Source organism: Montipora foliosa, chromosome 9 (genome assembly GCF_036669935.1).
Source record: "Montipora foliosa isolate CH-2021 chromosome 9, ASM3666993v2, whole genome shotgun sequence".
Lineage (NCBI taxonomy): Eukaryota > Metazoa > Cnidaria > Anthozoa > Scleractinia > Acroporidae > Montipora > Montipora foliosa.
In genome coordinates, this window is record NC_090877.1 from 4,804,626 (window position 1) to 4,832,125 (window position 27,500).

Below are 27,500 nucleotides of genomic sequence, written 5' to 3' on the forward strand. Positions count from 1 at the left end.
GAAAAAACTCCAGTACACTCTCGTACTCACAGTCAGGCAGTTCAATAGAGTCCCTAGAGTCCGCCATTGGACCGTAAAACATGGCATAGAACACAGGGCTACTTATTGCAAGCACAAATTTGTGAGCTGGAATCACCTTACTTTCGATTTCACTTTTGTCACTCGACACGGGAACAATGAACTTCACATCGCTGAGTATCTCCTTGTTGAAAACCAATTTCGTTCTTTGGCTGATAGATGAGCATTTTGTCTGCCAGTTTTCTTCAACGCTAGCCATTGCACTTTGCATGTATTTCCTCTTTACCCTGAGTACAGTATTTTGGAAACACACTGGAAATGGGTAGGGGCTGGGAACTGATAGCTTGAAGCTAGTCGACTTAGCCTTCCGGCGCCCTCATCTAAAGGCCAGGTGGCTCAGCGAGAAGGAAAGGTACGAAACGCCCTTGTATTCGCGGATTTTTTAAAACTGGACCCTCCGTGAGGGTACACTGGGTTGCCTGTGGTACGTGCAGCGTTCCAGTTAATTTTTTTCAAGTTGGGGTTTGTAGCCGATATAACGCGCGCTCTGATTGGCTAATTGTGACTGGCCCTCGGGCCGATTACGGGCTTGCAAAAACAAAGCAAAAGGTAATTAAAAAACCATATAATAAACTACTTACTAACCGAGCCAGCTCGAGCCGTACTGGGGAATACTGGCCCTGGGTCGTTTTTGTACGTACCTCGCTGCGCTCGGTCCGTACTGCCACGACCTCTGGCCAATATTTTCCTGGCAGTGCGGCCCTCGCGCTCGGTTAGTAAGAAGTTATTAAGGGGTCACCCAGAAGTCATACCAGCAGAGGCCCTTTGGCTCACAGGTCCTCACACGTTCGTACGACGAAACAGATCCTTTTTTGAGGTTAAAAACTTGGCTACCGGCCTAACTCTTTTTCCTACTTTCTCAACTGCGAGAAAACCGCGGTAAATCAGCCATCGCCAAAAAACGTTTTTCTTCTCAAAAAATATTAAAAGTTAGGGGGAAAAAATACATCATTTTATTATATGACTAGCTCCGTGAGCGGGCAAGATGAACCAAATCGCGCGCTCTGATTGGCTACCCGAGCGGGCAAGATGGAGCGATACTGCCCGCTCGGGATTTCTCGCTTGGTCCCGCAAGATCAAAGATCATTTTTTGGTGTTTTAAGTCATATAATAAATCCTTTATTACTTTATCCTTTATCCTTTATCCTCCGTTCTTTTTTTGCGTGTTTATGGACCTCGACTTCGTCTCGGTCCATAAACACGCAAAAAAAGAACTTGGCCAATATCCAGTCATCTTGACCTCACGCTTGGTCAATAACCCATACTTAAAGCTAAGAAAATAAGCTTTCCAACAGCATATGACTTATTTACAGACAACTGAAACATTTTATAAAAGCGAAATTGAACGAAAAATTTTAAGAAAAATAACAGTAAATATGTTTTCCAGGCAAAATTTGGTCATTTTAGCGTTGATTACGAATTTTTGGATGCAAAACTAAAATTTTCTGCAATTTATGTGCTTTCTTGGACATAAATTCGACCGAAACTGATGAGGCACGAATATTTTTAGATTTTTAGGAATAATAGATAACGTGGATTCAATGCGTAATGTGATAATGCGATAAAAGTGTCAAATTTGCGACCCATTGCTAACGGCAAAGGAAGCGATCGCATTACGAATAATTAACCTCTGTTGCCAAAAACCACCCAAATAAGCCCAAATAACCGGTCAGTGTAAAACGCAGACTGCAGACCAGGGATAAAATGCAGACTGAGGGTAAAATGCAGACTGCAGACTGCGGGTTAATAAAATAATAATGAAAAAAGAGTTATAAGAGTGTTAGTAGCCGTTTGTACTTTCACACTGAAACCCCAACACAGCTCCCATCGCTTTGGTTGCCCCACCGCATGTTTTAAATCCGGATTTTCATCGAACTCTGTAAGAATTGAAGCTGTTTGAATCCTTGTTGTTGTTGGAAAAAGGATAGTTTCGTTAAGTGAGTTGCTTTTAGGCAAAGAAGTCACGACCCCGTAATTCAACTGTCCATTTTGCTGCACTGAACAAAGTAATCGAGTAATTACCCAATAACTCAATTTATTTTGACACGCATGGCTACAATACCAATTAACAAAGACAGAGATAACGTGGATTTTGCAACCATTTAACGTTTCAATTCAGTCGGCTTATGCCAGTATGACTGAGGTGTAAAAATTTCTTATTAGGATCCTTTCATTCGCTTTCGTGTACGTTATGTTTATCCTTTAGTTCACAAGTTCGTTTGTTTTTCATCTGGAAGATGTAATTTCCAATTATAACCTCTCCCTAGGGGTTATCACGCATAGCTTAACCAATGAAATCCCCGCGTCCTAATTGCTCGGAATAAATGAAATTCTTTGTGCATTTCGTTGCAGCGAAAAAAGACAACCGAGATTATTCAGGTATTCGAAGTAATAATTGTTGGTTTTTCGATCGATTTCCCTCGATGTACCGGTGTGACAAATAATTTGGAACATTGCAATGCATCTGGAAGCGCAAAAACAAAGCACAGATGATTTCTACGCGTACAATCGCATCCCCAAAAGGTGCAGCGACCTGCAGTCATGATAATGTGAGTTGTTGACAGATGTAAAACAGGATTGTCTTTCAAACAATCTTTATTTTATCCTTATGACTCGTTTTTTTATTATTAATATTTATTTTACCCTCAGTCTGCATTTTACCCCCGGTCTGCAGTCTGCAGTCTGCGTTTTACACTGACCGCCCAAATAACCGATTTTTCGACGGAAAATTGATCCCAGAGGATAAAACTATTCACTGGATATGTAATAAAGGTAAATATGTTCGAGCGAAAGCGAAAACAAGCAAATATTTTGACTGAAAACACAATAATGTGAGATCAAAGGAACATGTGGTAAAGACACGCAATTGCGGCATCGCTTCGACAATAATCTTACCTTTTCAGCGATTTTAACGCTTGAAATTCCATTCAATCTACCTGGTCTAGTCTTTGAATTCACTATTATCGCTACCCTGCGAATCTTCAGTGTTCTACATAACAGCACACTTGGTAAAAGACGGCTCGACGAGCGACAGATTGTTGTCGATGTTGTCGCCTGTCTTGTTCAGTATCCAATTGATTTGCCATTATTGAGCTTCATTCGCGCTACATGACTTTCGACGCCATTGCCGGTTAAGTTAATCGTTATAATGTGTCCACCAGAGAAATCTACGCATTTCCCACTACCCTCTCGATCCTAAGAAAATACGCGCAGCAGGGCTCTATGCACAAAGACACCACTTAGCAGCAGAATGACAGGCAAGACTTTTACCGACACGGAAAAAAATAAAATAAATAAAACGGAGAAATCTACCCATTTTCCGACTGGGATTGCCATACGGCAACCCAGTAATTATCTTGCTTTTTCCGAAGAAATGAATTTTCTCGATAAACAGCAAGTTCCATGGCATGTCACCACTCTTATCTACCACCGTTAAGCCTGATTAACCGAGTACTCTTTCGGGCTCTCTTTCCATCTGTTCAATCTTTTCCACTACATCTCATGATCTGGTCAGTTTGCCATTCCACCTAAGCCATCAACCTAATCAGAACAGAACTCCAACAAGTTCATGAATGTAGTTAAGCATATTTTGACAGGAGAGCACCATTCGAGTTATTACGGTTTAGCAAACATTAACATAAACATCTCCATCACCAACACCATCAAAATCATTATATGTGAGCTATACATCCGGATCAATTTCGTAGAAAATAATTCAGCCGATTGAATAGATTTTTACATCGTACGGACGCCACTTGACACTATTAATCATCAGTAGCATTTTGATCATTGTGCTTTTTGTTAGCATTGACAACAACAAGTCCATGCGCATGCATTGGTGTTGGTGCACATGCTTGCCTCGTCCAAATCTCGTTCCCAGAGCATCCGTTACCCTTGTCCAGCGGAATGGGCGCTGGAGGCTCTAGAATAATCCAAAACCAGAACCAGAAAACTCTAGTTCCGGTTGAATAACTGCGCGTGCGTGAGACGGTTGGAAATCAAAAAGAAACTGGAGTTCACCTTGCCATGAAAGCGCTTACTTTTCACTCGCGAGACAGTGCATATGAGTATAAACGCATCTCCTCGAAACGTCACCATACCATTCCAAGTAAGTTAACACGCGGTCAGGCAAAAGTTACTCGACAACAGGAAGTGGGGGTATAAGAAGGGCAAGTCAACAGAGCAGCTTGATATACATGTTACAGTTAAATTTAAATTCAGGTTAACTTTAATTTCAACCTAGGTCATTTTATTTTAAACTAGGTTGAAATTTGATAGTAGGAAACATCAACAAAAAAAACCATCAATTATCAGCAAGTACGTATAATATATTGGTAAGGAAATTGGTCCTAGAGGTGAGTGGATGAACTTAATAGTGTAGCTTAAATCTTTTTTCATGAGTATTTTATAAAACCCCAACGGTTGTTAAGTCTAGGCACTGATTTTAAATGGTTAGCACTAAGGGCGGGGTTAGGCATACTGTGCATGATAACCGATTCTACTTCTCTTTCTCAGAGCTTTTTAGAAGGACATTGTTCATTGATGAATCTCCTTAGGAGGGCAGGGGGCAACAATATTGAATTATCTTCTAAGGAATAAAAGAACTGAAACATACATGATGTACTGTTGATTTTTAGTTTGCTTAGTTATTTTCTCTATCTTCTGCTTACTATGAATTCGTAATAATCAAAAACCAAGTAAAAGCATCACATTTCGATGAAGGGGCGTTTCCTTTTCCATTTTATTTCTTTTCAGCGCCACATAATCCTGAAGTTCGAACTTCTTCTTTTTCTCCTTCCCTCGCTGGTGTATGATAAATGCAAAAGGCAGACTGCTCGCTGCCTACAAATAGCGCTGATAAGCAGTATTTAAGGCTAAGCACCCATTTCAAATAGTGCTGACAAACAGTACAAGTCTTAGGACCCATTCAGTTTGAGCGGTTAGCTTTCAATAACTGTGATTTACCATATTGATAAGCCTTGGATAACACCAGCCATTAAAATTGTTAATTACAGACCGACAGAAAGCCCTTAACAGTCTAGACCTGCCCCTGTAGAGATCACTAAGGCATAACGTACAACAAGAAATTGCAGAAAGGAAGAAAGCATACTATAAAAACAAAGTCCAGCATTTGAGGAAAGACGACTGCCGCAGGTGGTGGGGTACTGTTAACAGACTGACCGGCAGGTCCGAGAAAGCATCGTCTTACTCGCTGGAATGTGATGCTAAAGTCCTGAATGAGGACATTCCACCTTTGGATGCCACTACAATACCAGCTTTCTTGCCGACCGAGACTTGTGTTCCAACTATCCAACCTCATGAAGTTTGCAGGAAGCTCTTAGCAGTTCAGCCTTTCACAGCCCAGGGACCTGGAAATGTGCCATGTCGTATTCTGAAGAATTCGCCTATGAATTAGCGGAGCCTGTCACCACAATTTTTAACGCATCCATTGTTTCTGGAATTGTTCCTGCTATTTGGAAAGATTCAAACATCACACCAATCCCAAAGATCCAGTCTCCTACAAATGAAGGTGATTTTAGACCTATATCCCTAACGCCCTGTCTGTGTAAGGTTTTAGAGGACTTTGTGGTCAAGTGGATGATTGACGATATCAGGAATAGGATTGACCCTAACCAGTTTGGCTGCTTAAAAGGTACATTTACCGCGCTTTGCCTCCTCAGCATGATGCACACCTGGTTGTCCTATCCAGATTCACCTAATAAACACCTCCGTCTTTGCTTATTGGATTTTTCGAAAGCCTTTGACCTTATTGGTCACAACGTACTGATTAGAAAACTGGTAGATTTAGGTGTTCGAGGATGTCTGTCTGAATACGTTCCAATTCAATTTTAAGGTACTTGGGAAAAGAGTCACGAAATACAGGAACGGCGTAATCAACCACAGATCGTATACAAATGGTATAAAAGAGGCTCAGTTCGTTACAAGGTACTTTGGCTCTTTTTAGCTGGATTAAAAAGTACAGTCTCTTTGAAGCTTTTTTAATGACCTCTTCAATGTGGTGGTTCCAGGATAGATCACTTGAAATAATCTATTTGAGTGAGACCAATCTTCTACTTGATCCGCGATAAATTAGCACGCACTACTTGTTTCGCCTTTTAAGATGACTTCTGATATTGTTGTCTCGTCCACAAACTTCCATACACTGTCACCGCCGAGAAGAAGATCATTGATCATAATAACAAATAACCACGGCCCTAATTTTGTTCCTTGGGGAACTCCCAATGGAACAGAGCCCCACTCAGAGTAGCAGTTTTCGGGCAGCTTTGTTCTTTGCAAGCGGTTGCTAAGAAAGTTAATGATCCAATTAATGACACTTTTGGGGTTTCCAAATTGCAGAGTTTGCTGACGAGAAGACTGTGATCTATAAGGTCAAAGGCTTTTTGATAGTCAAAAAGAATTGCCCTGACAGTAGCTCCATTTCCATCAGTGCTTGTGGCCCAATTGTGTATCATACTCAGTAAGGCAGTAGTTGTAGAAGATTTAGGTACTGCTCCATACTGGTTAGTATCATGAACTTTCAAAGCAGCTGGTTTAACAAAGTCACACACGATAATTTCCTCGGCAACTTTGGACATGCAAGGTATTAGTGAGATGGGGCGCAGATCTTTCTTAAGGTCTTCTACAGGTTGTTTCTCAACCTCGTTCCCAGGGTCTCTCTTCTCTGCCTCCATTGTTGTTGAGACAGAGAAGAGAGACCCTGGGAACGAGGTTGGTTGTTTCTTGGGGAGTGGCATAACATAAGCGCATTTCCATATGTTAGGTAATTGTTGTTCTTGGAACGATTTGTTGATGATGGTGGTAACAGGTAAGGGGAGACGGTCTGTATGTTCCTTTCCGTCCTAGAGTATTGTTGCGTGGTTTGCATAACGCCCTTCCCGCCTATGTGTCTAGCGAAATAGAGCGGGTCCCAATGCGAGCTTTAAGGATAATATACCCTCGATCCTCATACCAGAAAGCCTTACAACTTGCTAAAATCGCTAGACTTGAAGATAGGCGCAATGAACTCTGTATGAGGGCTTTTGATAAAATTACCAAAGACGGACCCTTGTCAAAACATCTAACCTCGATAAGGTCTATTGCCCATGACTATTCCCTTAGAAACTGTACCGCTTGGACGTCTTTTAAACGCAAAACCGAGCGTTTTAGGCGAAGCTTTTTCCCTAATACTGTCCTAATGGCAAACGGAACATCGTTTAAAATTAATTGTTAAATGTTAAACTTTTAAAATTAAATTCTTAGTATAAATTTTCCAGTAGTTATGATTGAAATGTATGTAAATCTTGTAGGTTTTCTAATTTTTAATTATTTTGTAAACCCAGGCCCAATAAGGTTTTTTGTAATTTTCCGAACCGGAGACGAGTTCTGTTCTTTGATTAAACTGCAAAGATTATCTTTTGTTGTTCTGTTTGCCCGTGCCAACATCTTTTTTTCACAGTGCGAACGCTGAGTTTGCGGCGAAAATCGGTTTGTTATCATGACTAGAAATGATGCCTTTTTCCTGGTGTATTTTGCAAAGCGTCGTAAATAAACTTCGTACAATATTTGACGATTTGTCCTTCAGAATCAAGAGCCCACCTCTTGCATACAATTTTTGCTTTTGTTGCACTGGAGAGTCAGAGTGCCTTTTAACTGTGTGGATGAGCTGATAATTTGGTGGTTGTCGTGAAGGCTTGGAAATGTTGTGGAAGCTCGAGGTAGTAAGTAAGGACAGTAAGGGGGAAGGAAAGGGAGAGACGGTAAGAGGAAGAAGAACGGAAGGCAAGGAAAGGGTGGAGAAGGGTGTTTTCTTTTTTATCCCCCCCCCTAAAAATCCAAGCCCCCCAAAAAACAGGTAAAACCCTTTTTTTAGAGAGTTCATAATAACCTAGATTTAACAAATTGGACCTAGGTTGAAATTAAATTAACCTGAATTTTAATTCATTCTGTAAGATAAACAGACTGAAAAGTGGAAATTGTTATTGGTGTGAATACCATTTGTTGACTTTACCAAAGCATGTTACACTGTCCGGATAAAACATTGTTACACCGATTGTCCTAAACTCGGAAAACAAAGGAGACATAGCTTTGTTTAAGGCATTATCTTACAAAAAGAAGACTCAGGGTCAACAGAAGCGATTCATACAATCCGCTTATGTCGCATGGCGTGCGGGCGCAAGGATCACTCAGTCCTTCCGCCTGTTGCAAACGACCTTTCAAAGGTAGTCGTCTCTGCGAAATCTGATTTGTATAAGAAGAAACATCAATTTTCTGTGTTGCAGAATCGATGGGCGCATTTACAAATTCAATAACTAATTTTCTTCCAAAACTCAAGATATTGTGGGAGAGGAATTTTCTGGTACCGCCCCCAGATTAGAGCAAGGCAGTGAATACCATTTACTGGACCCATCCACGTCCTTTGCCTTGGTGACAACATTATAAACAGGACAAGCTTGCAACGACCTCTTGGACTGAAGTACAAGTGGACAACAAAATGTTCAAATCACTTAGCAAATGTAGTGAAATCCTTTGCGTCTGAACTACGTTTAGACAATACTCGTTACCTGATGGTGTCAAAAAACAATTTACACTTAAAGCATGGTTCCGAGGGAAACAGTTAGTTTTTTTTCCCGAGAGTCCTTATGTTCCCCTCGACTTCGTCTCGGGAAACATCAGGATTCGAGGGACTATACATTAAGTCCTTTGTTATATATTTAGACTTTTCTTTCAACAATCGTAGCGAAACATCCGGAGTGGGCAACAACTGCGGAATTGTATCCCAGTCAGGATATATTCTTACTACTGGGAGTTCGAATTCCCAGCTTTTGAAAATTCGCTTGTATAGAACTGCTGCTGGGCATTAAACATTTCATTGTTATTTAAACACTGGACACCTGGAATTATCTTAGCCAAAACTTGAGTCTGTGTTGAATGAATGAATGAACTTTATTTAAGTGTCAGAGTATTTAGCTAAATATAAGCTAATTGTGGACACTAAAAGAACATTCCAATACAAATATAAATTAAAATAGGAACACCACGAGTGTTAAAAGCTAATTTAAAATGTTAAAAGTGTTAAGAGCTAATTTAAAATTTAAAAACTAATTTAAAATTTACAATCTTTTAAATCTCACCTTAGCCTAAGTATTGTTGGCGAAAGGAAAAATTAACAAGCGGCAAATGAGGAGGGGCGTTCTGAAATATGCATTTCATAGCCTGCGAATACGGGCATTACTAAACCACGAAACAGCGAAACGAAACACTAAAACACCATGTATGACCCCACAATACATTTAATACTAACCGACAAAAGTTGGATTTGAGATTATATATCGTTGTAGGCCTAATTAGGCATAAAATATTATTGCTCCTAATTCATTGAGATTAAGATTAGGATTCAGATTAAGACTGAGATTATGGGCAACAACTTTTTAGGCCTTCAATGTATGGTGGGGTCATACATAGTGTTTTGGTGCTTCTTTTCGCCGTTTCGTTGTTTAGTAATGTCCCGCGAATACAGCTGCTTCTCGTCACTAACTGACTGCCAGCCCAGGCGGCAGTTAGCAACGAGAGGCGGCTGTAATCGTAGGCTAGGTAGTTCACAGCGCCCCACCGCATTCTCCCGGCGGCTTATGCCTCTCCCGGCAATACTAGCGCCAGCTACACAGGCTAATCTCACCTTAGATCACTGTTGATTAACCCTTCAACTCCCAATAGTGCCACTTATAGATTTTACTCTGTCTAACGCCAGACGATTTTACTCGTCAATGGGGAACCCCACGGGGCTGAAAGGGTTAACAACAGCTGGATTCACTCAAAAACTATGTCCCCATTAAGAAATTTTAACCATAAACGATTAACTATTTTTGTCTTTACTCAATGTTATTTATGTCTACACACTACTTGCCTTTGGTATCGTAATTAGCATATTGTCACTGAAAACCCCATGAGGGGAGTGTCAAAAAAGTTCTGTATATCGGTAATGACAGTGATCAGTTCTAGGTTATTAATCAGAGGTATGGTTAACCAGAATAATGGAAAAGGAAGCTTGGAAACTGGCCTGTTGTCTCACTGGTCCCATTATTAGGCTTATCTGAAGTGCAAATCGTAAATCCCACTCCTGCAGTCTCAAAAACTACTTTCCCTTGTTGACCGTACCATGATTGTGGCCCCTTGATGTTTGAAATAATTTTGTATGTGTTCCCTGGCTCTAAAATCACGGGAGAGTTGAACAAAACATCAAATCCATAATAGGCATGATCCATGTCTTTTTTACAGGAATATGTTCCAGATCTTTTCACCTGAGATGAACCACGTGTCACATCAGTAATTTCTGTGGCAACTGTATACTCACCACCCTCACAGCCAAAGTGCTGTACTCCCAAAAGATTGATAGCCTTGTCTACACTAAGGCACAGAGAATCTGGGCCTCTAACATAAGACCACCAACCCGCATTTGTTCCAGGCTGTTTGAAGTGTGTAAATCGCCGACATCGAGTTGTAACAACGCCAAGCCTTGGAGACTGTGCAAATGGCAAAGGAGATGTCAGTACTTGATTGTAGTGCTTCACCATGTCACAAATTTCCTGAACGTTCAATATGTTGGAGTCAATTACAAAAGAAGCAAACTCCTTTTCTGACATCAAGGGAAATCTTATTTCTTTTAGGATTTCGTCTCCAATGATTCTTCTCTTTGCCTGACCATCCGTAGCTAACCCTTGCTCGTTACATTTCCGCTTAGCCCAGCGATCAACAGCCTTGAACAATTCTGCTTCCTTGATATTCAACCTGTCCCTCTTTACAACAGACTTCAGTAGGGATCTCTCGACCGTAACAAAATAATCTGACGTCACAGCTTCGGCTGCCTTAAACTCGATCAATTCCCAGCATCGATTTTCCAACTCTTTATCTTCAAACTTCTCGGCGTGTGGGAGAATGGAGAAAACGTTGGATGCCCCCAGGTTATCTCGAAGAAATTTGTTACACTTTTCCGCAAGTGAAGGCACTAAGTATTTCTTCGCCAAGTACAGCACACGTATTACATTACTTCCGGTTAGCTGTACTTCATCGCTGTACAAGAAACGTAAAAACTCCAGTACACTCTCGTACTCACAGTCAGGCAGTTCAATAGAGCTTCTAGCGCTTGCCATTTGACCATAGAACATAGCGTAGAACACAGGGCTGCTTATTGCAAGCACAAATTTGTGAGCTGGAATCACCTTGCTTTCGATTTCACTTCCGTCATTCGACACGGGAACAATGAACTTTACATCGCTCAGTAACTCCTTGTTGAAAACAAATTTCGTTCTTTGGCTGATAGATGAGCTTTTTGTTTGCCAGTTTTCTTCAACGCTAGTAGCCATTGTGCTTTGCAGGTGTCCTTTTACACCAAGTATTTGGAAAACAGACTGGAAATGGGAAGGCCCTGGGAGCTAGGCCACTGTGACACCCAAGGGTCACGAAAATATGCAAATAATTAGGGCTCTCATCTAAGGGCAATGTTTGGCATCAAAAGGGTACCATCGGAGGCCGGAGGTTGCATTCGCAGGCTTTTTTTAAATTATCTTGCTCTCCCAAGAAATGCGCTTTTTGGCTAAACAGTAAGTTCCATTGCATGGCACCGCTCTTATCTGCGTTAAACCTGATCAACAGTTCTCTTTCTGGCTTTCTTTTAATCTGTTCAATCTTTTCCTCTTCATGTGGTCACTTTGCTGTTCCACCTAGCCACTTAAACAAAACTCCAACAAGTTCTTTTAACAAGTTTATGAATGTAGTTAAGCATATTTTGACAGGAAAACACCATTAGAGTTATTGCGGTTAAAATTAACATAAACATCTCCATCACCAACACCATAAAAAAGCACCATGAGTGAGCATTACATCCGGATCAAACCTCAGAGAAAATAATTTCGTCGATTGAATTGATTTTTACATTGTACGGATAAGACTTGACACTATTAATCATCAGTAGCATTTTGATCATTATGCTTTTTGTTAGCATTGACAACAAGTCCATGCGCATGCATTGGTGTTGGTGCACATGCTTGCCTCGTCCTTGAAACTCGAAGTTGCATGCAAATTGCTGAAAAAGGAATCAGGAAAACCAAATAAAAATTAACAATTTCGCTAATTAAAGCGATTCGACGGGGCGCGGTGGCCTCATATTTAGAGTGCTGGACTCCGGATCGAGTGGTCCGGGTTCGGGTCCTGGCTGAGGACATAGTGTAGTATTCTTGGGCAAGACACTTTACTCTCACGGTGCCTCTCTCCACACCCAAATGTATAAATGGGTACCGGCGAAATGCTGGGGATAACCCTGCGATGGACTAGCATCCCATCCAGGGGGGAGTAGAAATACTCCTAGCCGCTTCATGCTAATGAAACCGAAGATAAGTGCCGGCCTGATGGGCTTTCTGGCTCGTAAGCAGAGACTTTTTTAAAGCGATTCGACGGATGACACTGAAAAAGCAAATCTGCTTAAACATTTTTTTACTGGGTTGCCTATGGGCAAACCCAGTCGAGGTCTGTGTTTAGTTTGTTTGTTTTCTTTTTTTTTTTTTTTTTTTTCCCCGTGTCGGTAAAAGTCTTGCCTGTCACTCCCCTGGTAAGTGTTGCCTTTGTGTATAGAGCCTTTTGCGCGTATTTTCTTAGGATCGAGAGGGTAGTGGAACTGCGTAGATTTCTCTGGTGGACACAGTAGAATCATCAACTTAGCCTGCAATGGCGTCGAAAGTCATGCAACGCGAATGGCGTTTTAGTGGATCCTTAAACAAAATATACCCTTATGGAGCTCAATAATGGAAAGTCAGTTGGATAAACTAGGCATGAATCTCAAAAGCGACGAGTACTGGACTTCGACAACAATCTATCGCCCGTCGAGACGAAATCAAAGTGAGCAGTATTTACCTGAAGTACATGGTAATTTGACACAATTGAGTTTCTTGTCTTCACGCACGCAATGAAATAGGAAAAGGTTTTCGCCTCTAAGAGCAAATATGTTGTTTGTTTCAATAAAATTTTCGCTGGAAAAGGATTCTGTGGTATTTTCTGCCTTTGTGAATTATAATATCATGTTGTGTATTGAATTTTCGAGCTTAAGGTTCAAATGTGATGTGGGAGAAGTTTTTTAGTATTGCTCTGTAAGCAGGAAGGGTTCACAGGCCTGTAGGAAGCGTGCTTGAGTTTCAACAAATTGAGGCCAAAAATCAGTGAAAACTTGTGACGCAGATGAATAATAAAGTAGCTGCTATTTCCAAAATAATGGAATTACCTGGTGATAAATAACGTCGTACGCGTCTTGGAGAGTAAATTTTGACTTTGCATAAACAAGAGTTGGGCGATTGTGATCTTTGTTTTGACTTCGCTCATTTCATTGTCAAACTTTATAACACTTGACAGAAAAAGAAACTTACAAAAACCCGGTATCTTGCCATCATTTGACACAGATGCTTCACTGTTTGGCGAGTAAACATGCCGCGGTAACTTAATCACGACGCCCGCTGAATTCCGGCCTTGTCACTTTCGATTTTGCAATTTACTTGAACGTAGCAAAAATCTCCCAAAATGTTTGTCGCTGATCGTAACGTTTTATATTCTATATTCACGGTTCAAAATTAATGTTGTTTTCATGTCGTAAATATTTTATTCTCGATCGACCGTCCGAGAAACTTCCTTCTGCTCTTTCTGAAAACTGTGTATCAATATTTATTTGCTTTTTCATCAATATTTGTTTTGCATAAAGCAAGCTAACAGAATCTGTACCTTGCTGAGTTCGCATTTGTTAGCGTTAATAGTATTTTCGGTCAGATGTTTCTGTTTTCCATGAGGGGTTTATTGTTTTGGTCTCCCATCCCAACACTAACCCCGCGAAACAGGGCTTGACTTCAGTGAAGTTTAGTATTACAAAATTTTCGGATGCTCATAGGGCACACTTGTGGTGAAAAGAAGTTGTGAGGGAACTTGAAAATTATCAACATGTCACCCCAGAAGCCAATGTTTCTCGCTTCTCTTTTATTTGTTATTCTTCAGAGACTGGAATGCTGTATTTCAATACCACACAATTCAGTGCCTTCTGATTTTCTGTAGCACGTACCACAGGCAAGCCAGTGTATGCTTCACAGAAGCATCTAGTTTTTACAAGGTTGCTGACGAAATCCAGCCATTGCAAGTTCATAATGAGAGCACTGACACGCAAACGCCGACAAATATAATAATGAGGCGAAAGAAAATTGCATGAAGATAAGATCAACAAGTGCTATTAAACTGGAAAAATGTCAGCACCTCTTTTAACATTGGCTGGTCAATCAATAGTTCCATCCCTCCAGAGAATATTTGAACATAGTGCTAAGGCTTGTAAGCCACCAGTTCGGTGGACAAAAGGTAGAGTTAATGCAACATTAAAAAAGGAAGCTAAAAAGAGAGAACATGATACAGACCACTTTACATGCTCACCATTCCAAGTAAGTTAACACGCGGTCAGGCAAAAGTTGCTCGACAACAGGAATTGGGGGTATAAGAAGGGCAAGTCAACAGAGCAGCAGCAGCAGCAGCAGCGAAGCCCCGACTCTGACCTCCACCCCAGAAGCCAAGGATCAATTCTACGCGGCTCTGCAGGAAACACTATCCGAAATCCCAAGTTCCGAGGGCATATATCTGCTAGGCGATTTCAACGCTCGCGTTGGGACCGACTGGCAAGTATGGCCTACCTGCCTCGGGCAGGTATATTGGAGACGACGTTTTAAGTGACACTAAACATGCATCTGGTTTACAAGAGGAAATTGCGATGAAAAATAAATTCTTCACATACGAACAAGCGATGATTTCGTTGAAACATCGACCATTTGGTGGGTAAAATTCGTAACGAAAACAATGCGTAGTTGTACCAGCGATATTCTGTGTATAAAAGTTAATAAATGCGTGGAATTGACTTCGAATCGATTGCCACATTTTTACGTACGAAGATACTGAAATTTATTATAGGCATAATTTTCTTCGAAAATTGGCCTTTCACAAACACCTACCACGGTTAAAATTTGAAACAAAAAGTCAATTAAAATCGCGCGCGAGCGTCAAGCAACTGCACTTACAGATTTCTTACCATCGCGCGCGACATGAATTCTGTAGCACGCGACGCGATTCGCGTCGCGCACGAGAGTGGTAACTCACTTTTGAGCGGTACTGTACTTCATCGCTGTACAAAAAACGTAAAAACTCCAGTACACTCTCGTACTCACAGTCTGGCAGTTCAATAGAGTCCCTAGTGTCCGCCATTTGACCGTTGAACATGGCATAGAACACAGGGCTGCTTATTGTGAGCTGGAATCACCTTCAGTGTCACATTACTTTCGATTTGACTTTCGTCATTCGACACGGCAACAATAAACTTTACATCGCTGAGTAACTCCTTGTTCTGGCTGATAGACGAGCTTTTTTTTTGCCAGTTTTCTTCAACGCCAGCCATTGTACTTCTGTGGTCTTTTTCACACTATTAATTAATTAATTAAACTGAAAATGGGAATGCCGCGTGCCTACTGATCACTAGGCAGCTAAGCAACCCGGCCGTGTTAACCGAGGGCCAGGTGGCTCAGAGGCCTGACGACCGCCCCATGGAGTACCCCTATGTATGGAGTACAGTAAAAGCCCACATAAGAACCTAGAATTTTTGAGGTCAGGCTGAACAGGTTCTTATATTTTTTGGGTAGTTTTTCACAATTCAGGCTGATTAGGTTCTTATTAGGTTCTTATTTTTCAGAGGTTGTCCTAGGACGCTTTCCATTTGACAGAACCGACCGGCCAGACCAAGCATTTGGAAGGACTAACTCTACCATCCCTTCAAATTAACACGTTTTGAGGATGATATCTACTCCTCCAGAAGAATGCGAAGGATTGTCTTGCAAGTGTTCCTTCAAATTGTTGCATTTTTTTGCAAACTGACGGGTCTGGCCAGTTAGTCCTGACAAAAGAAAAGCGCCCCTAATGTAACAATTGGCAGAAATATTGAACTACTAAATACACAATGGTTTTAGCACTTGTATTTGCAACAACAAGAATGCTTACCTTGCTTGCTAAACAATAACATACACAATAACTTTTTGTCAGAAGGTTCTCACAATTAAAAACCAGAATTTTGACCATCAAAATTGGAGTGATTTTTGTGTAGAAGAACGTTTTTTTTTTTTGCCGGGCTGAACAAGTTCTTCTATTTTTGGATATTTAAATGTCAAAATTCAGCCTGTAGGTTCTTAAATCATAGGACAAAAATCGTATCGTGACAGAGCGTTAAACATAAGAACTTACTCGGCTGCAGAATGGTCCAAAATAGAACGGCTGTCTACAAGTTAAGAAATGGTATATGATACCCTGTGGTGTCGTCCTCTCTTCCAAAGACAGAATTGGCGTAAAAATGCAAAAGAGGTGGCCGCAAGATAAGTTAAACTTAAAGTCCGGAAAAAAAACACACTTGTGCTTAAGTTCCCGAGTCCGTGTCTTACTTAGGGCCGATTTACACAGTGCGATTTTGGCGCATGCTACAAAGTTACGACAGGCCTACGACATGACTTACGATTGTCGCAGCGTCTTAAAACATGTTTTAAAATGCTAAGACATTTTCTCTGGCGTTCACGACAATCGTAAACGAGTTGTAAGCCTGTCGTAAGCTTGTCGGTTCTCATATGTGGCTTTTTACTGTACCAAAATGGAGTACCCCTAAAATAGTACCCCTAAAATACTTTTCGAAGTTGAACTTCCAAGTAAAGGCTGTTCGATTAATGAAGCAAAAATTTCAATCCCTTTTAAAACCCGCCTCTCTTCAGTGCCTCTTCTTCAAGAAAGCATGTTTACCATTCTGGGTAGTGGCCAGTGCGCGGCTTATCTCTTTTTTTTTTAATGGCGGCCTACCAGTACGAGACCTGCAACTGTGGGCCATAAAAGGTTTGAACTCATCCTTCTTATACCTCTAAACTATTTTTAGGGGTACTCCATTTGGCCTCTCCATAGGCTAGGGGTCCACTCCAAAATCTTAAAGCTAACCTTGGTAAAATCGGGGCAAACGTCGCATAGCTTTCTCTTACAAAACTGTTTTTTGTTCGATCCGAGGTGAGCGATACGAGTTTGCTCCAGTCCGACTTTTGTACCTGCCTCTTTGAACAGCGATGACTTTTATTAAGAAAATTCATGACTTGAGAGAGCCTGTGGCTTGCGCTCACCAGCACTGAAAGGACCTGCAATCTATTTACTGGGTTGCCATATGGCAGTCATAATATTAGTTGAATTTCTCCATTTTATTTTTCAAACATGGCATGTCAGGGTTGTCAGGGTTGAGGACAAAACAAGGGGTTAGGGTGATTTCTCGAAGCCTTATTTTTTTACATCAATCCGAAGTGAGCAATCTGAGTTGATCTGGTTTGACTTTAGTACATGCCTTCATTCAAAGCAGTCAATACCTTGAGTGTTGGTGACGAATTTAACCTACAGGCTGCCATTGCGCTTGGTCAATTTCACCAGTTCAGACTAGCTGATTTCTGGTTCTAAGGTCACTAACTTCAGGCATCTAAAAGTCACGAAAAACGACCATGGATACGGTGGAAAAAGGAAAATGATTGAGTTCCCAGTCACTGCTGAAAAATAATGTTTTGGTGTCTCCTTAATGTTCTTGTTTGTATTTTCTCCCCGGAAATCTTCAGCTCACAGGGTAGACTGTAACACAGCAGGTTCCAGTGAAATTAAGTCCCCAAAAAAATGGTCAGTGAACATGGAATCCTTTGCACTATACCTTCACCATGCTGTTTGACAGTTTCATCACTAACCCTTTTTTAAAAATTACTTGTCATCTCTTGGCTATACAACATTGTAAGTTACTTGTATGCTTTGCCTACCAGAAGATACCAATTTGAACCCTGATAAAGTCTGTGGCAAAAATACAAAACAAAAACAGCTCTTTACATTATGCCCATTTTATTCTTTGGCTCAAGAGAGGGAGGCCCTCTAACAGACAGCATTATTTTTTGTAATATCCCAGTCATTCATATCCCAAGTTTTTCTGCTTCCTTGGCCTCAAAGAATGTATAGGATAGTGTAATTGTGTCCACTTTTGCCATGGCTGGATCTTCCGTGAATTCAGGATCAATGTAGAAAAATACTGGCATATCAACCTGATGAGATTATCATAAACACTATTAAAAACTGGTTACAAAAATTGTTTAAATCTGCTTCCTGAAGGCATAATTCAGCCATTACAAGGCAATTCCAGGGCAAAAATTGATTTTACCTGCTCACGAGGGTTGAGTCTTTGTTCTTCAAAGCAGAAACACTGTAAACAGAAGAAAACATAATGAGCCTAAGTAATCAGAGCAATGTCTTGATTCCTGAATGACTTGATCCTGACAGCATAGATGTTGGTACCAAAGGAAGCCGATGGTGTGTCCTTTTATGCCCTTACATTAGTGCTTTACTTTGATCAAAGGAATTTAAATTATTGTTAAAAGTGCCACTCTCAGGGGTCAATGTGTTAAAGACAAATCAATAATATTATGCCAGCCTAAATGTTTTAGTGAGCAAAAAAGGCTAATTTGTTTTAAATTCAGTTGCAATGTATCGGAATTCTGACAGTAAAAGGGTAGATCTTATATACTGTACAGGGCCACATTTGAAGTGGTCATAAAAAAGTAAACAAATTTCTGGTTTCTAAAGAAACTGTGGTGCTGCGTTGGTAGGAAAGTGAAACATGAAAATTTGGCTTTATCAAATGAGTTGACAAAGGTCGAATTACCCCCGTGAAAGATTTGGAAAGCTTTCCAAATCTTTCACGTTTATCAACTCGTTTGATAAAACCAAATTGTCACAAAGAAGTGGCTTGGTAGCCCAGCAGTGGGAATATTAAATAAAAGAATGAGATAAAAAGCCTATCATTACTACATAAATTTCAATGGTTTTGCAGCTCAACAACTTATCAGTCAAAACAAGACATAAAAGAATGAGGAAGGTATTTTTTGGGTTCCTCTTCAGTGACTGACAAGCCAGTCAGCCACTAATAAGCTTCCCCCTTTTTTATTTGGCAGATGAGCCAACAAGCTTAACTTATATCTCAGGCACCTCAAGCATCTCAGGGCTAGCAATGTATTTTATACTGTAACCCGAGAAATATCAGAGACATAAAACATATCATTTCCCGTCTTACTTGTATTTTGTTGAAATACTGTCCTGCCTCAAAAGGAATTACATTATATGTAGAAATTCCAGTAATAGCTTGATCAGTTGGATTTGTAGCAGTATAAAATGCCAAAGCTGTCTCACCAGGCACAATCTTGAAGAAAAAGTACACAAGTTAAATAAATTTCTAAACATACTGGTAAATCATAACCGGTACTTATAATTTATAAGTAAATTTATTAATAATTAACTCATTGACTCCCAGGGGTTCCCCATGGACGAGTAAAATCGTCTGGCGTTAGACAGAGTAAAATACTAAGTCTGGCTGGTTTAGGCCAGTTTGGACGTCAAAGGGTCAATAGGTTAATAGTTTTTCAGTGAGTGATTAATACAAATATATCAATCAAAGTAGAAAATAATCCAGAAATAATACATAACATTATTAGCCATGCTTAATGCAAAACAGCAACAGTGACTGGGCTGGTGATGTCAACCCTTAACACTGACTTAAAAAGCATGGCTTATATTCTTATTGCTACATTAACCTTGACAGCTGTCTGTTGAGGCTTAAAATTCCATCGCATGGCACCACTCTTATCTGCGTTAAACCTGATCAACAGCTCTCTTTCTGGCTTTCTTTGCATCTGCTCAATCTTCTCCCCTGCATCTTCTCTCTTTACTGTTCCACCTAAGCCGGTTGCCTAAACAGAAGCCAACCAAATTAATTTAACAGGTTTGTGAATGTAGTGAAGCATATACAGTCAACTCTCCGCTAATGGACACTCTCGTAAGCGGACAGCTCTACGTACAGATGCTTTTTTCAATTCCCCATTTTACCTTCCAGTCAAACTCCATATTTACACATTCCCGTAAGCGGACACTCTCTCGTAAACGGACATGGACACTCAAAAAAAATTTAAATTTTTCTTTTGTTTACGCTCTCTCTTAAGCGGACACCCCACGTATAATAATAATGACTCTTGGCAATGAAATTTGTCTTTAATTTGCAATTCAAACAAAACTATCACCTTTGACAGAGCAACAGAACAGTGGGGATGGTTTTGTCAAATTTCCATTTGTCTGCCGGGAAGCAAGCTGTCTGTTCATTTGACATAAACAAGAGTCCATCATGTATTTGTAGTGGCACGTTATGGGAATAATTCTTATAAGCAGACAGCTATACTAACAGATGCTTTTTCCAATTCCTGGTGGTATCCCCTTATGAGAGAGTTGACTGCACCAGTAGTAGCATGTAGTAGTTTCAACATAAGGGCAGCACAAGAGGCATCATTAACATCAACATCATCATAATCATCAGTGACCATGTTAATCACCATGTATGTGAGCTTAATGCATCGACCAGAAGGCGGTAACATGATAACCAGCCCTGAAGAGATTCTTTGTTGTTAGAAGCGTCATTTTCAAAGCTTACACCTTCAGTCACATTGAAATTGAAATTGAAGAAAGATGATAAGCTTAGTAGCTATTTGCAGAATGATTGGACTTAATGCCCCTCTGGTCTGGAAAATTAATCCTTCAAAGACCCTAACAGTTTCAACACTCCTGTCTAATGTCCTCCTCATCAGGGGTGATCCACAGTTATTTCAAGAGTCCTTTTGGCATTTTTTGGGGGATGTTCTCAGACCGCTGTGAAGAATGCACTTCTAGGTTCAAATTACGTAATCCCCTCACCCCACCCGTCATGAAAATGCACTCCTTTCGTCCCTACTGGCTGTTTCCTACCATTGCATCGAGAATATGGAAACTGGTGACAGATGTTGCTAATTATTACTCACCTGGCAGAAGAGACGATAAAGAGGAACGGCAAGATAGGAAAATCCCATAACTGTTATCGCTAAAGCTACGACATAAATAGCTGTCGTTCTATTGCGTTCATTAAAAGCTGAAGAGCTGCTGTAAACGGAACGATTCCCATAAAAACACCGTGTTACATCATCAGACGATAGTAGCACTATCGGAGCGCTAGCTTTTCTCTCTTGTCGGCACAATCTCTTTGATAAATCAAACTTTCTGAAGCACCCAGAGCAGATAGTCCTTCCCTGTGAGCCAAAACAGACGTTAAGAGAAGTTTCCTTACGCAAAAGGCTTGATAAAGACGATGGTTTCCAAAACGATAATCGTAAACTCCATGGACGCAAACCGGAGGATGAAGTCCTATGCGATGCTATTTGCGCAAGCGACCAAGACATGATCGGCTTTTTCTCCTCTTATCAAAGTAAATCTTCAAAAATATTTACTTTTGGTTTAGACAAACAACCGAAACTACAACTACATGAAATACAATAAAAATTCGACATTTATCCAACCGACCAACGAAAATGGACCCTGTCCTCCATTTACTTCAAAACACCGGACAGGAAGACTGGGGCAAATACAATTCTTTTTCAGGGAGGGGAGAAAGGGGACTCTGCTACACACTTGCAAGGAAGGGGGGAAAACCGCAGACGATCGATTTTCGCAGTTTCCCGACCGTCCCAGATTTTGCCCACTAATGAAAACCATAAATCGTAGACATCCTCGATAATGTGCGATGGTCGGGGACGAATCGGGAAAATAGGAAGCGTTTCTATTCTATTTCTATTCTGCGCAATCCCCGATCGTGGTGCCAATAGGCCCGCAGCGCGTGCATAAATCACGAAAATAAACAGGCTCTGTTGGAAACGTGCTTGAATTTCAACAAAATGAGCCCCAGAATCGGCAAGAATTTCTGACGTTGATCAATAATAAAGCAGATGCTATATCCAAAATGATGGAATTACCTGTTGATAAATAACTTCGTCTAGGAGAGTAAATAGTGATTTTTGTGTTGAATTTGCACATTTCTTGTCAATTTTTAAAACACTTGAAAGAAAAAAAACAAACTGATAAAAACAAAAACCCAGTGTCTTGCCATCATTTTGACACAGATATATCCTGTGAGTAAACATGCAAGGTAACTTGATCACGGCACCCGCTGAATTCGATGTCACTTTCGGTTTTGCGATTTACTTGTGCAGCCAAAAGTACAATAGAAAATTGAACGTAGCAAAAATATCCCAAAATGTTTTTCGCTGATGGTAACTTTTTATATTCTAGGCCCAAAATTTAAGTTGTGTTCATGTCGCAAAATTTCGTTGCTGATGGCAAAATATTTTAAGGAACGGTCCAGATAAGAACGATAGCAACAACGGCAACGAACATGTTGGAATTCAATTGGTATGCAAAAAGGTGATAACTTTTCTATTGTCTGTACTTACTTCTGATTGGCTTAAACAGCAAAAGTTAACAAAACTTCATAAAAGCAGTATTATATTCATCCTTACTTTCCAACCATCTTCCATCTTTCATCAGGTCTCAGTTTAAATGAATTCCACAGAAATCGTATGTGGGGAACATGTAAAATTGTAAACGTTTCTTGGCTTTTGTTTTCAACTCTTGTGATTGGTCAAAATCTTTTAACACAAAAAAACACCCTTTCAAAGTGGGCTGTAAATGAATTTTATTGCGTTATCGGCTTTCCTGTAGGTTTATGCATTCTCTGTGTAAAAATGATAACATTCCTAGGGGAAAGCCCCGTTGGCGCATAACAAAGGAAATTGCTATCCACCTTACACGGATCATTACTTAAACTTCCTTCTGCTCTTCCTAAAACCTGTGCACAGCTGTATCAAAATTTATTTACTTTTGCATCAACATTTGCTTTGCATAAAGCAGGCTAACAAAATCTGTACCTTGCTTAGTTCGCATTTTTGAGCGTTAAAATAGAATTTTCGGTCCTACGTTTCAGAGAGCAAGTTGTATATTTTGGGGTCTCTCATCCAAATACTAACCCCGCCGGACTGGGCTTAGGGTGCTTTCGATTGGGAAATCCGAATTTAGATCTTAAAATTCGGATCTTTGGATTTCCAATCAAACACAAAATCCGAAAACGGATTTCGTGATGGGTTTTGTTCATTGAAATCCTTACCCAACATGGATTTCCAATTAGTGAATCCGCAACAAAATCCGTTTCCAGATTTTGTGTTCGATTGGAAATCTGAAGATCAGATTTTAAGATCTAAATCCGGATTTCCCAATTGAAAGCACCTCTAACTTCAGTGAACTTTTGTCTTAGAAAGCTGTCAGACACTCAGAGTGCACGCTTAACCTTGTGGTAAAAAAGAACTTGTAAGGGAACTTGAAAATGATCAACATGTCAGCCTCGAAGCCAATGTTTCTGATTCCCTTTTATTTTCTTCAATCTTTCTGGGTTAATTATTTTACTAGTAGCCACATGTCTTCTAACGTCATACAGTAAAAAATAGGCACGCATTACGTACGTGTGGTAGTGCAGTGACACAGCACTGTATTCCATAATTATTGTCAACTGAGCTGCGCTTTGTCCTCCAGGAGATTCAAGTTATCTTTGTGTAATATGTAGCTCTAATAGTACACGATATTGTTTTGGTACCGTATATCATAATAGTGCCATGGTAGATGTCCTAGGTAAATAGCCCCCCTGAGTTTAAGCACAACACCTATTTACACATTTTTCTTTCACAAATTCAACTTCCAAAAAATTCCCACAGTATTTTTATACTGGTATTAATGTGGTCATACATTGTACACTTTATGCCTGATGAAACAAACTAAGTTTCAAAATATTTGTACATCCATGGTTAGCAATTTCTAGAGACTCATAATCATTTCTCTCTTTCAACAAAAGAAAAAGAAAAACCTTCTCCAAAAATAACTGTTGGGTATTATAAACCATGGCAATACCTTGGCTTCTTTTCCAACCATTTTCTACTAGCAGCTGTGCTGCTGTTTCTGTGTCATTGGAGTCAACACAACCACAAGAAGTTCTAATTATGCCTCAAAAAATTTGCTAAGAAATCTCTTCCAAAGCACTGCACATTATTTCATCTTTTCTGCTGAACTCATCATCTTCATTGTGGTTTTTAGATTCATCAACCTGATGGGGAAAGAAATGCGATAAATTTTACAAACATAATATACTATTACTACCCAGAGAATAGAATGGGGACCAAAGACTACTACCTCCGTACTACCTACTTAGCATTTTTTAAAAAGTGACTAAAAAAAATTTGAACAAAAAAGGATAATTAGAGTTATTTATTATTGCTGGCATTATTAATAAAGAAGGAATAAGATCTTGAGAAAAGGTCTCTCCCTGTTTAGATTTTTTTTAAAAATCAAGTTTGGAATTCTAATACCACAGCATAATGTACCTCCATTTGTTCAAATGAGCCATCTTGTTGTCTAGTGGCCATCTGCAGGGATGATGAACATGACTGAAGAATTGCAACAACTCTGTCCAAGTGCCTGTACCAAGACAATTAATTTTCATTAACCCATTGACTCCTTAGCCTGCAAACGCAGACGTATTTCCAGCGGTCGTTTCTCTCCCCCAAAAAGTAGCTACGGTACTTTTCGGGGGAGAGAAAATTGACTCCTAGGAGTGAGACAAAATCTACTTGTCAATGGGGGGGGGGGGGGCTGGGGGGAAGGGTGCAGTTCTAAAGAATGCTTTGTTTATGGTGGAAGTGCACTTAGCTATAACGCTAGTTTACAGGCACTTCCCCGTTAACAATGTGAAAGTAACAAGAATATTCAAACTTAACAGAAACATTACCCCAACTGGCAGGAGGCAGCCAGTTGGCTATTTACAAAGGGTGGTAGAGTTGAATCCAGGACAACTGGAAACAAATCCAAACCAGAAGTCAGAACGGGATTTGAACCCGTAGCAGCCACATGCAAACCCAACGCCCTAACCACTAAACCACGCTGCAGTCATGTTCTGAAGTCAATGGGTTTTAAACCACACAAGAACTCCAAGAACTTACTTGTACAGTTTGTCAGCAGTTTCAAGTCGCTGTTGTTTCTGCCTTTCCATCATAACTCTCAGTGTCTCCCGTGCCTGAAATATGAAAAATAACCAGATTTAATGAGTAAAGTGTATGCTGTGGAAATTAATGATGTTTCCTTAGACTTTATTTGAGGTAGTAACTTGAAAAATCAAGTTTCTGCACAAATATTACTGGGGAAGCTTTAAGATGTTTCCCAAAATTTAATTTTAGCAAGTTCTTTGGTTCTCAGTAGTTCCATTCCATGTTTCTTTGATCCCCAAAAATGTGTCCTGTGCTATTCCAATTGGAGGAGATAACTGATAGTAAGGAATCCCTAGGGATTTTGTACTCTGTGGACATCTACATCTACAACAATAATATTTTATTATTGGCAATTAAATAATCTATAGATGCTCAGCAACACATCTTTCAGCAACTTCTTGATCAGACACTTGCAAACCAAGAGCTTACCTGATGTGGCCTTAGTTCATTGATCAAGTGATGAATATTAATAAACAACAAATTCAAATCTTCTAGTTTTTTCTCCCTCTGAAAAGAAACAAGAAGAAAAAAAAGCAACATGGTTAAATGACAAATCATATTGCAATATGAAACACACAGCTTGTTTTGATGGCACAAATGATAAGTAAGCGTTGGGCCATGCGACAAATGTACATGGTTGGGTGCTCCAACCTTCTTTAGAGTGATAAGATACAAGAAAAAAAAGTGGTACGATTCAAAAAGTATGTGTCATGGATTTCATAGCGTGGATCAACAAATAACTACAAGAAACCTGAAACTTAGTGTATCCCTTGGTTACCAAGTGTTGTGCTGTAAATTAGGGTCTCCTTTCCCCAACCACTCAATTACCAGCCACAAGAACCTTAAATTTTTATTATTGAAGTGGAAAAACCAAGGAGGTGTAACTGAAAGTAAGACACCATGAAATGAGATTGCTAATGTTTTAGGTTACCCTTAGAAACCCTTACCCTAAGTCTAACCCTAACCCTAAATAGATATTCTGAACATTTTTACTGGAGCTCTGGTTCTTGTTGCTTACCTTGGGTGATGAAGGAGACTTGATGAGAATATCAAGCAACTCCAGAAAGTTGATGACAATTGAATGGTTTAACTTCTTCAGTTCTTTTATTCTATCTGAAAATGGTGGATTATTAAACCTTAGCTTTAGAAGGAGAAAGGAAAAATAAAATTGCTAAATTACTTTTCATGCAGTCACCTATGTAGTCTGCTTTCCTTGGGAACATGGAGTGCACCAAACTCAAAAGCATATAGCAGGGAGCCACTGCATATGTTGTGGTTGAAAGTTTTTCCTGGTTTAATTAACCCTTTCACCCCAAGACGGGACTAAACCCCCCATACTTGGTATTTTACTCAGTCTAATCCCAGACGATTTTATTTGTCAACGGGAAACCCCCAAGAGTCAATGGGTTAAAATTTTTAAAGTCAGTTGCATTTTGATTTGCCTTTGTTTCAGATCATGAAAATGAATAATTAATAGACAAAGAAATATGAAAATTGAAGTGGTTTGAAACATTTTAAATGAGATTTTACTGCCCCATCAGTAAAATACGGTTAATGGAACGTAACTATACTAAAAGGGGCTATTCATGTCGCGTTAGTTATCTTCGTGTTCTTTGTAGTCGGTCGTTCAAGGTCATAAAATCAATGGTTTTGTTGTAAATAAAATGAGGACATAGTGACTTTGTTCCTAGATATCAGTTTATAACGCACACTAGCATTGGCCAAATCTGTTAAGGCCTCATTCATAACTGTTAAAGAGCACATGTAATACCTACCTGCTCATAGAAGAAGCTGTACAACTGGCTTCTTTAATAGACAGAGTCTAGCTATAAAAGCCTCAGTTAGCCGTCCAAGGTTCACTTGGCAGTTTGTCTTCTATAGTAAACCAACTAGCTGTTGGCATTTGTTAAAGTTTTTTCCCCTCCCTCCCTCCCTTTGGAGATAAGTTGGGTTTATCGCCCTGCCTTCATTAAAATTGGGTCACTCCTGCGAGGTGCGGTAAAGTCTGTGCAGCGACTTCCCCCAAGCTTGTTGGCTCGTTTGCCTTTGTACAATGCTCGCTACCAATACTCCTGTCCGATCCAGCATGTGCTGTTTACCAATCAGCTCATAGTGCTGGGGAGATAAGTGAGGTTGTTCTATATCACGCAATCCGGAAGTCGCATAGGCTAATCAGTCGCAAGGCAGTGTTCCCCTCAAAAAACGCCAATACGTCTGTTGTCTCGTTCTATTGCGCCTTACGTTATGCGTTAAAAGCTAACTATGTTGATACCAAGGAACAGTGACATTAAACCAAGAATACATTTGAACCACAACATACTGTATACTCTATGCACGACCTTGGGGTGCAACTTAGCACACATTTGAAATACCTATATACTGGTTTCT

At 40.0% G+C, this 27,500-nt stretch overlaps 4 protein-coding genes across 4 annotated transcripts in view; all 4 read right to left on the reverse strand.

The window, feature by feature from the left end:
- LOC137969818 (BTB/POZ domain-containing protein 2-like) overlaps positions 1-344 on the reverse strand; it is a 2,866-nt gene extending 2,522 nt beyond the window's left edge. The window contains exon 1 of the mRNA XM_068816190.1: positions 1-344. This exon is cut by the window's left edge and continues 2,522 nt beyond it. Within this exon, the coding sequence (XP_068672291.1) occupies positions 1-289 (289 nt within the window). The 5' untranslated portion in view covers positions 290-344.
- A 7,756-nt stretch (positions 345-8,100) lies between these two features.
- LOC137969795 (BTB/POZ domain-containing protein 2-like) lies at positions 8,101-11,489 on the reverse strand. Its single transcript, XM_068816159.1, has one exon. It carries the CDS (start codon positions 11,436-11,438, stop codon positions 10,098-10,100), a length of 1,341 nt encoding a protein of 446 aa, XP_068672260.1. The 5' UTR covers positions 11,439-11,489; the 3' UTR covers positions 8,101-10,097.
- Positions 11,490-18,005: 6,516 nt separating this feature from the next.
- On the reverse strand, positions 18,006-21,593 carry LOC137969723 (cytochrome c oxidase assembly protein ctaG-like). The gene is made up of 5 exons (XM_068816059.1): positions 21,018-21,593; positions 19,767-19,922; positions 19,250-19,375; positions 18,341-18,382; positions 18,006-18,224 (listed from the first exon to the last, which is right to left on the reverse strand). Exons 1-5 carry the CDS (start codon positions 21,429-21,431, stop codon positions 18,096-18,098), a joined length of 867 nt encoding a protein of 288 aa, XP_068672160.1. The 5' UTR covers positions 21,432-21,593; the 3' UTR covers positions 18,006-18,095.
- A 1,834-nt stretch (positions 21,594-23,427) lies between these two features.
- LOC137970290 (mediator of RNA polymerase II transcription subunit 7-like) overlaps positions 23,428-27,500 on the reverse strand; it is a 9,412-nt gene continuing 5,339 nt past the window's right edge. Inside the window, exons 3-7 of the mRNA XM_068816812.1 lie at positions 26,131-26,225; positions 25,542-25,619; positions 25,068-25,141; positions 24,453-24,546; positions 23,428-24,175 (exon numbers count right to left, since the gene is read on the reverse strand). Coding sequence (XP_068672913.1) covers positions 24,089-24,175; positions 24,453-24,546; positions 25,068-25,141; positions 25,542-25,619; positions 26,131-26,225 — 428 coding nt within the window. The 3' untranslated portion in view covers positions 23,428-24,088. The remainder of the gene's footprint in view (positions 24,176-24,452; positions 24,547-25,067; positions 25,142-25,541; positions 25,620-26,130; positions 26,226-27,500) is intronic.